General features: G+C 45.8%; 1 protein-coding gene across 4 annotated transcripts in view; it reads left to right on the plus strand.

The window, feature by feature from the left end:
• hic1 (hypermethylated in cancer 1) overlaps positions 1–10,047 on the plus strand; it is a 19,650-nt gene extending 9,603 nt beyond the window's left edge. For all 4 annotated transcript variants that reach the window (XM_080429394.1, XM_080429392.1, XM_080429393.1 and 1 more), the window contains one exon: positions 1–10,047. This exon is cut by the window's left edge and continues 351 nt beyond it. In XM_080429394.1, the coding sequence (XP_080285520.1) occupies positions 1–1,895 (1,895 nt within the window). In that variant the 3' untranslated portion in view covers positions 1,896–10,047.
• The last annotated feature ends 491 nt before the right edge of the window (positions 10,048–10,538 follow it).

Raw genomic sequence — 10,538 nt, forward strand, 5'->3', positions numbered from 1 at the left:
TGCTTGATTTAGTTGCCCTGTGCAAGAAGAAGCTTAAGAGACATGGCAAGTACCCCCCTCGCCCAGCTCCTGCGTTTCTGCCCTATGCAAAGATGGCGGCCAATAACATGGGTTTAGGAAGTGGTGGCAGGTACAGGGTTTCTACGCCTGTCATTCAGTCCTGCCCGCCAGGAGGAATTGTGAATAGCCACGCACCCCGTGCGCCACCACTAGAGGAGCTAGTGCCCCACCCCCTGGCCATTCACGCTGGTGAACTGTACGCTCCCACGTCCAACCAGGGCTCTCAGGTGTTCCCTTCTCCACAGTCCGCCGCCCAAATGGGCCCACGCTCGGCCCACCCTGAGAGGAACTGCTCACCCATCTATGGCCTGGACTTGTCCAAGAAGAGCCCCCCCTCCCAGTCACACCTGGGACATGCTCTGCCACATAACGACGACGAAAGAGGCGGGGCTCTGAGTGGCCGTGGCAGCCCCGTGGCAGGAGCCAACGGGAGGGCCTATCCCACAGAGAAGATGGAGGCGTCCGACCAGGCGGGCTCTCTCACGCCTCTCCCGTTCCCTCACCTCAACCAGCCGCTCGGCCCCCACCTCCCCCACCTGCACCGCTCCAGTTCTCAGGGCCCGGACCACTACCCGTGCCCCCCTAGCCCCGACACCCCCACAGACGCCGTAGAGACGGGCAGAGAGATGGGCAACATCTACCGCTGGGTGAAGCGCGAGCCGCCGTCCTACATGGCCGAGGACGAGGAGGAGGACGAGGATGAGGACGACGGGGCCGGAAACGGAGAGCGGGAGAGCCACCGCCAGCATCACAACCACAAGGCTGGGGAGGAGAGCGAGGGGGCGGACGAGAAGAGCGGCTCAGGCAGCGAGGAGACAGGCAGCAGCGAGGGTCGGCCGTCCCCCGGGGCCATGGGGAGGTTCCACATGCCCTACGAGCCAGAGAGCTTCGGAGACAACCTGTATGTCTGCATCCCCTGCGACAAGGGGTTCCCCAGCTCTGAGCAGCTCAACGCGCATGTCGAAACGCACACAGAGGAGGAGCTGTACAGCAACTCCGGCGGCGAAATGGGGAACAGCAACAATGGAAATTCTAAAACCAACAACAGCAATGCCAACGGTTACGGAAGCCTGAACAGCAGTAGCAGCCTGAACAGCCTGTCCCACCTGGAGGGTAAGTCCAACCAGGGGCTCGGCTCCGTGGGCATCGGGGAGATGATGCGCCCCTACCGCTGCTCCAACTGCGAAAAGTCCTACAAAGACCCCGCCACGCTGCGCCAGCACGAGAAGACCCACTGGCTGACGCGGCCGTACCCGTGCAGCATCTGCGGCAAGAAGTTCACCCAGCGCGGCACGATGACGCGCCACATGCGCAGCCACCTGGGCCTCAAGCCGTTCGCCTGCGACCATTGTGGCATGCGCTTCACTCGCCAGTACCGCCTCACCGAGCACATGCGCATCCACTCTGGGGAGAAACCCTATGAGTGTCAAGTGTGCGGTGGCAAGTTCGCCCAGCAGCGAAATCTCATCAGCCATAGTAAGATGCACAGCAGCGGCGGGGCAGGGGCGGGCCTCACCGCCGATGGGAAGCTCAAGCTGGACTTTGCAGAGGGGATTTATCCTCTGAGTAAATACACAGCAGAACTGGGACTGAAGCAGGAAAAGGCCAACGAGCTCCTCATCCAAGCCCAGCACCACCACCTGGTGATTGACTCCAAGGCCATGGAGAGCCTCTATCCGCTGTCCAAGCTGGCCGCCGACCATCTGGGTCTCACCCACGATAAGTTGGACATCCTGGGACAGGTTCTTCCGCCTCCAACCCCACAGGCACTCATAGGGCTTCTCCCCAGAGTGGATGCGCATGTGCTCTCTGAAGCCCGCTACTCACCCAGCTAAGGCCACGTGACCTGCATCCATGGTGACGATCTGTAGATGTTTGTGCACTCATGGCGTACTGTATTAATGGCGCCGTTCCACCTCAACTCAGTATCTGTTCTGCACCTCATGGCCAAGAGCTTTTTTGTCTCCTGGTGCTTACGGAAACGTGTAGAACTGTCCTAAGTGTCCTCCTTTGCAGCCTTTAAGTCTTTTGCAGTACTCCTTTAAAAGGAAACACTGTGCTATGCCGTGACCAAGGAGCACTCACTCAAGGCAGTGCAGTATTTATGTACAGTGTATGCAAACACATTTGTTTTTTTTATCCAGCCATTGAGCCAAAGCAACAGATTCAATAACAAAATGAAATAGCTTTTTTTATTTTCTTTCTTCCTTTTTTTCATAATTTATTTTTTTGTATGTAGTGAAATCCAAAAAAAAGGGGGAAAAAAAACTGTTGCAAAGAAGTGTTGCAATCTGACCCTAAACCTGTGTACTATTAAGTATTGTATGTGTACATAACTGAAAAAAAGCACATAAGGACAAGATTCAGGGCTTGTGTCCAGACCAGAGCGGATCTTTTAACCAAAGAAAAAGCCTGCTCTTCTGGACTTTAAAGAAATGGGAGGACTCTTTTTTGTACATCGTTTTGTATTTCTTTTGGGGTACTGGACAATTTATGTATCTCATTCTTAAGCTTTTTACCCATCATGTTCCTGCTTCTCTAGTCACGAGGAAATGACTAAACGATGACAGCAGTTGCTTCAGCATTTAGGTAAAGTGATCTATGCTTATTTTCACCCCAATTATTTGTAACACACTCCCTCATATTTTGTTGTAAATCAAGGCTTATATTAAGTGACAGTAATGGTAGCTTAATCACTTTTACACTCAGCGCATAACCCTTTGAACTCCCAAGCTCCCTTTCATTTCTATTCTTCAATTTGCGTTTTGACTAACATCACATCGCCCCGTAAATTGTTATTGAAAAGCAGCAAGCACAGCCCTGTGATCTCATTACTGGGACACGAGAACACATACCCAGATGATGACACACAAATCCCTGTTCATGTGTGGAGTTTCATCCCCATGGTAGACGGAGCATTATGGGTGTTGCCTCTGACATTGTGTAATATTTACAATGGTGGATGCAGCTGAGGAACTCTCAGCAGAGAAGAAGCTATTGAAGGCAGGGTCCAGGGCAAAATCAATCACACAGATATCTGTCACTCACTACCAGCAATGACGGCATTCACCGCTCATGACTCACCACGCCTTAGCAATAGTCAGATGATATGTCGTACAGCAAGTGTTACGCTATTCATTTGACCTTTCTGACCTGCTCTCCCATGTTGCTCTCTGTGAGCCTTGCTACTGTTGACAGGCCGAAGTGAGCGCTCCACTCTGTCGCTGCTGTTTTCCTCCTCAACACACACACACACACACACACACACACACACACACACACACACACACACACACACACACACACACACACACACACACACACACACACACACACACACACACACGCTCACACGCTCACACAGGGAGACGCCAATCTGATGTATTATTAACGGGTGTTTGGGTGCTCCCTGGAAGCCTGTACTGGGGAACAGCACATCCCAGCTGCCGTGCTCCAGTAAGCCCTGTGAAATCCCACTTTCTCCCTAACAATTCACACATCTTGTCGGCCTGATGTCCCATTTCATGCCTGCCATCCTGCCCCTCTGATCTAAACATTAACATGAAACCCGAGACTAGCAATTGTCTCCCATCCCTGCCGCCCTCCCTGCCGGTGTCAAGCACAACAAGAATGACATGCTTCTCTGTTGGCTGACCGCCGGTTCATCCAGCTAGAAAAGAAAACAAAAGAACACTTAAGTGTTGTGGGTTGAAGGCACATTTTTGTCTTTAAATGTTTATTCCAAAGAGCATGCTGGCCTTTTCTTTTGCCTTGACTTTTGGATCGTTTTAGATTAGAAGTTGCTGACCACTATAGTGCCATTGCCAACCTCAGTGGGTGAATGTGAAGACTAAAGCCATGAATGCACTGTGATAGGCGTTGTGAATCTTAAAGACTTACACTCAGCTTAGAGACAATTTGCCCATCTATGGGGACTGTTTTATTTTTGTTTTATTAATGTAACAATATTGTAAGGTCTTCATTTCAGTAGCTTATGATCATATCAAGGATGTTGTTTTCTTTCACATTATTTCCCTTTCTTCAGTTGATCTTAACCAAAGCAACGCATGTGTTACTGATGCTTACCTCAGGACTGAACCCGGCAGGGGGATGCAAAACTCTAGCAAACCAACAAAAAACAATAATCACACACAGGCACGCGCATATGCACGCACGAGCGCGCGCACACACACACACACACACACATTTTGTTTCTTTTTCTGTTTTATATTGTAAGGGGACAGATGTCCTGTGTTAAACCTGTGGTAATTTTTTCATACTTACAACCTTTTGCTTATTGCAATTTTATGGGGGAGAGATGATAACATGTTATATTAACAACATTTTGTTTTTTTGTTTATCTTACTATGTAGTACATGTTTCCATTTGTATTGTCCTCAAAGAGGCTTGTGTGTGGGTCTGACCAAATACAATGTTTTGATAAGGCAAAGTCATTTATTTTTGGTAGCATGTTAACCGGCTGTTTGGTAAACGCTGAGTTACACTTCTGTTGGCATGGTCTGGGTTTAGGTGTAACAAGGGTGTCATTTTGTTATATATTTGTTTGCCTTTGACTGTAGGCTATTTATTATCAATACTACCAGGAATGACGCCAACAGTGGCCTGACTTTGTAAGGATGAAAACTAGCCTTGAGTTGTTGACCTTTTTTCTGCTGGAAGCTAGTGTCCACTTGCTCCATGATGAAATACAGATAGGGTTTGAACATGCACAGAAACACAGGAGGAGTCAGCTTGTTTTGGATGGCAGCGAGTGCAGCTTTCCCCAGCAGTAGTACAGTACACGGATTGGTAAATGGAAGACTTGAAATCCATGAATACCTTCCAAAAAAGCCCTTTAACAAAGAACCAAAAGTGTTTTGAAGCAAAATATGAAGAGAGCGAGGCAACGCTGCAGCTGTCAGCAGTGAGTCAAATGTACTGTAGCGTTTATGGACCCACAGACACGTGAACAGACACCCAAATGTAGAGACGGGCGGATGTTCAATCGTGGGAATTTTCAATCTCATTCGCCAACCCCTTCTCTCCCCTCTCATTCACCAATTCACACTGACTGAAAATCTATCTCCTCTGTTCCTTCTCTTGCACAGTTAAAACAACATGAACTGTTTCCACTGCCTCACCAAATCTGCGCAGGAAGAAAGAGGAAGATAATGCCTTAACTTTAACATAGGATGTGGATTGTTTTTTAAATTCCCTTAATTCCCTTAATATGTGTGTGTGCGTGTGTGTGTGTGTGTGTATGCACGCGCACGTGCGTGTTGGGGGGGGGGGTGTAGGAGATAGGGAGGGAAGGAGCGTGTTTCTGGAAGAGGAAGCGTTTGCTTGTGTGTTTGTGTGTCCATATGCTATTTGAGTATATGAATGGCTGTTAATGTATGCCCTGGGAATAGGGCTGGTGTGAAGGAGCAGAGCTGAGGAGCAGGAAGTGAACTTTTGGCTAGTCTGTCGTCTTGAGCAGGATGTGCGCCGTGTGTTTCTGCTCAGAGGCAGATAGAGAGGGAGAGAGGGACGCAGATTGTGGAGTGAGAGGAGGAGCAGGGAGAACGCAGCGGGGTGGACACGATCCATTGTCTCCATATGAAAGACTATTCTTACTTCTTCAACTCTCCATTCAGAAAAAAAAGGAGGCTCTACGTTGTAAAATTCTGAGATTTCATCGAGAGTGTACAAATGTAACACTGTACTGTACAATGTACATTTGTAAACTCTCAGAATTACAAATGGGTAAATAAACACTGGGGATTTTACTGTGTACAGTACCACCATCTACTCAAGTTTCCCCTCTACAGACTGATTGTATGTTATGCTAATCATGTGTTACGTTTAGCTGCACATATGTACACAGTAAAATCCTCATTGGGTTACATTTGAGTTACAAATTAATAAATGAACATTGAGTATTTTACTGTGTATCTTTCTCTTTGCGAATATTTGACCTGCAAAGCTTGCCTTGTGATGATGCGTAGTGAAACGGCAAGCCATTCAGGTAGATAGCTATTGTTTTACGTTATTAACCCTAAACTACTTTTACATCCATATTGTGAATATCTATAAAGCTACAGGGACTGGCTGGTCAGTGTACCAGTATGAATGGCATAGACAAGGCTGGGTAACTTGCAATCTAATTGTGTTGCTAAATATATTTAATTACGAAATAAGTATGGATTCATAATGATATCATAATTAATCATAATTAATTGTATCATATGAAATAATATAATATAGCATTTACAAGATTTTAAGACATAGATGAATGGGTTGTAAGTTGTAAGAACAACGACCAATTGCTAAGTGTAGTTTCCCAGTCCATTTCATTCCATACTAATGCTTGTATGGCAACCATCCCGGTCCCCGTAAATTTTTTATAATACTCACAGTATGGAAATAAAATTGGTCTGGATGAGTTCCCATGACCCAGTGTAAGCCAAAAAAGGCTTTGATGTCAAGAAAATCCAAACTATCCCTTTAAGCTTTTTTTTACCAGCGTCACCAGGCCATGTGACCTCTGTACTGTTAGACTTTGGAGATGGCTGACTCTGACAGGTTAAACAGTCTACAGAATACCTCCAAATGTCTGTTTTGCCATGGTCTCCATATAACCACTATTATATTTGACGTTTATTATAGGTTGTGTGCCAAAACAGTTATAGCACTGAGCAGACATTGCCGATGCCCAACAGCGAAGCGTACACACAGTGATAGCTTCTATAACAGGCTGCCCTGTTGAACATTTTACCAATTCTGACTTTGTCTTATACAAAAAAAATAAGCCATTATCTAAGATAATATTGATAAGAGCACAGAGCAGACTCGCCGCTAGTTTGCCCCTTATGTACATAATGTTGTGTTTAATGTTTTTATCTTGTATTTTTTTTGCAAAGAATCATGTTCTGATGTAAGCTTGAGCCAAATATTATACCCTAGATTTCTGGGAGATGAAACCAAAGTCAATCAACACCAAATGTGCCAGCAGTACGTTGGTGTTGTCATTGATTGTGTAGATGTGTGTGTGCGCGATGTGTGTGTGTGTGTGTATGTGTGTGTGTGTGTGTGTGTGTGTGTGTGTGTGTGTGTGTGTGTGTGTGTGTGTGTGTGTGTGTGTGTGTGTGTGTGTGTGTGTGTGTGTGTGTGTGTGTGTGTGTGTGTGTGTGTGTGTGTGTGCGTGTGTGTGTGTGTGTGTGTTTGGTTGGGCTGTGCAGTGTATCCGCAGTACACCTGTCAATCTGTGTGTTTGAAAGCCTTTCCCACAGTAGAGCAGGGTGAAGTGGAAGGGGGGGGGTATTTGACACATCCAAGAGCCTTTATTATAAACAGATGCTTCAGATTTATTCCCCCCAAACTGCCATTTTCTGGAGAAATCATTGAATTATGATTTTTATTACCCTTGTGACCTCCTAAAACTCCCCTCAATCGGCTGTATTTTTTTGTACTTTGCTTCCTTCTTCCTCTCTCTCTCTCTCTCTCTCTCTCTCTCTCTCTCTCTCTCTCTCTCTCTCTCTCTCTCTGTCTCTCTCTCTCTCTGTCTCATTCATTGGCCACACTCCCTGTCCTCCCATGTTACCTCGGAGCTCTCTCCTCACCTCTGTCTGCCCCTCCTCACTCCTTGACGTTCAGCACAAACCACTGCCCCCCCCCCTCCCCCCACTGTGATTCACTGACTTCCAGCTGTTATTCGTGTTGAAGAAGACACTTGTCTAAATGTTTATGAGAACAACTACTTTCTTTCCCTTAACGCCCTGATCAACTTCCAAAATGTGCTTTGTGGCATGTGTTAAAAACACAGTGGATGATTGGCCAAAGATTGTTTTTTTAAAGAGAAAAGAAAGTCTGACATCGTTTTTGTACTCTGCTCCGCCAAATCCAGAAATGTATTACAAAAAGGAAGATTAAAGACAGAGTTGAAAAGGCGAGAGGAAATGCGGAATAATGTGAGGGGAAAATATGCTCAGAAAGATGCCAGTAAAGTAAACATGTATGAAATTGCACAATTGAGCCAGGCCCCAGCTCCAGCAGCCAAGTCATGCGCCGCGATGGAGAGAACAGGCGAGGAAGAGGGAAGAAAAAAAGACAAATACTGTAAAGCAGAAACAGAGGGAGATAGTGGTAGTCGATGAAGCTTCAGTGAAAAACTTTAATTCGCTCCCTCCGACCCCCCTAATCTGTGCTCTCGTGTTCATAATACAATGTGTTTCCCTCTGTCGGGAATGGTGAATTGTGAGGAAATGTTTTTTTCCCCTATATTTTGAATGCTGCTGGTCATTGTCAGGTTTTTATGTTAATGTTCATGTCAGCATGCCCTCAGAATATGGCATCCTATTTCCCAGAGCGAACAATTATCACCCAATCAGCACATGACCGACAGAAGGCTCTTTGTAGTTGAACAGGAGAAGGGTTGTAGCTGCCCATGCACTCCCCCGTTTGTTTAGCTTGGAGCGTCCACTCTCGTTCTGTTTCTACCACAGGGCTGATGAACAGACAAGACTGACAAAGTGGACCATGTGCAACCTTGAAATGGTGTGTTGCTGTTTCATTCATGCCGGCTTGAATCCAGTAATACTCGTTTGCCATGCGCAACATGCGGTTCTGAAACAGTTTCACTGATATTTTAAGGCAAACAGTTTAAACAACTAAACAGGGGCAAAACAAATAGCATTCATAGCAGTTAAAGCTGATGTGATCGTAACACAGCCACACGCATGTAAGCGCGCGCGCACACACACACACACACACACACACACACACACACACACACACACACACACACACACACACACACACACACACACACACACACACACACACACACACACACACACACACACACACACACACAGCTGGATGGCAGACTGCTGCTCCAGATTAGGTCAGATTTAATTAGGCTGCCCTGCTCCTTTTGGAGTGTCACTTCTCGTAGAAAAAGTCATTATTAAAGCAAAGGCAATGCTACCCAACACACACTGAAAAACCTCTGCCAGAATGTTATAGAGCCTCAGGGTCCACACACACACACACACACACACACTCACACGCACGCACGCACGCACGCACGCACGCACGCACGCACGCACGCACGCACGCACGCACGCACGCACGCACGCACGCACGCACGCACGCACGCACGCACGCACGCACGCACGCACGCACGCACGCACGCACGCACGCACGCACGCACACACACACACACACACACACACACACACACACACACACACACACACACACACACACACACACACACACACACACACACACACTCACACGCACATATACACACACAAGCAATTATTTTGGTTTTGGAAAAAGGTTTATGTGCAGAAATGATGGATTGTGATGTAATGATGATCAGTGTGATGTTTTTAGGTTGTTGTAGGCTATTGGTTGAGGTTACGGGGTAAGAAAGTTCAGCTGTTACATAGACCGCCATGCAGCCAGAGGCATTTATCATAGACCGCCACGCAGCCAGAGGCATTTATGGATGAATGGAAAAAGCACGACAATAAAATGCTTTGCAAATTCTTCTATGGAAAATATCAGACTAATCAATGGAAAACTGTTTCCTTTTACAGTAGCAGGCAAGAAGCACAAAATGTTTCAGACGTCAATAATCTCCAGTGAGTGTTTCAGTAATTGTTTCCAAAGTGCCTTCTTGAAACACAAGTCAAGTGGTGAACACATTAAAAAGCAATACATTATTAGACCAAACAGTATTTTTCTATATTTCATTGTCAATATTGATCTTACTTTGCTTTAGTGAAATGAATGTATTTATTGCATGTCAAAAATGTTTTATAGGTAATTTCTTTGTGTAAATTACAATTGTGGGTTTTTGTTTTATAATTATTTTCTCTAATTCTGTTGTCTTAATTCATGTCGATAAGGCTTTTATTTTTTCAAAAGCCAATGTGAAAAATGTCATGTTTTTTTGTTTGTTTGTAACTATACCCACATCAACTTGGCAATAAAATAAATTGCATAATGGTTTCACAAGGCATGTGTCTCAATTATTTTTGTTTTATTGTTTGCACAATGTGAGACAAATCCTGTGATGTATAGTATTTACACTGTCAGAAGCTAAAACATTAGCACAGTGAGCTAAACGTTCTCTCTTTTAATCTTTGTGTTCACACTGTGTAATGCGGATTAATTTGGATTTCACATTTCAAGACAAATGTGGGACAAGGGAGCAGAGCATGTCTGCTTTATATTCTCCCACATGGAGACATGCAAGTGCCTCATTTAAGACAGAGAATTTCAAATGAATCTCATACATCACACAAAGTCCATATGCAACAATGTACAGATCCATTACTCTGTCAGCAGGAGCAAAACCAGCCAGACGTGCACACATAACGTGCACGCACATGTGCACACCTTTTTTTCCCCCCAAGTGTGTGAGCATAACCTGAATAACAAGAGCAGATGAGAAATCATAGTGCCTCCCAGATGTTTGACATGGA

The sequence above is a fragment of the Gymnoscopelus braueri genome, assembly GCF_963280865.1.
Source record: "Gymnoscopelus braueri genome assembly, chromosome: 5".
Classification (NCBI taxonomy): Eukaryota; Metazoa; Chordata; class Actinopteri; order Myctophiformes; family Myctophidae; genus Gymnoscopelus; species Gymnoscopelus braueri.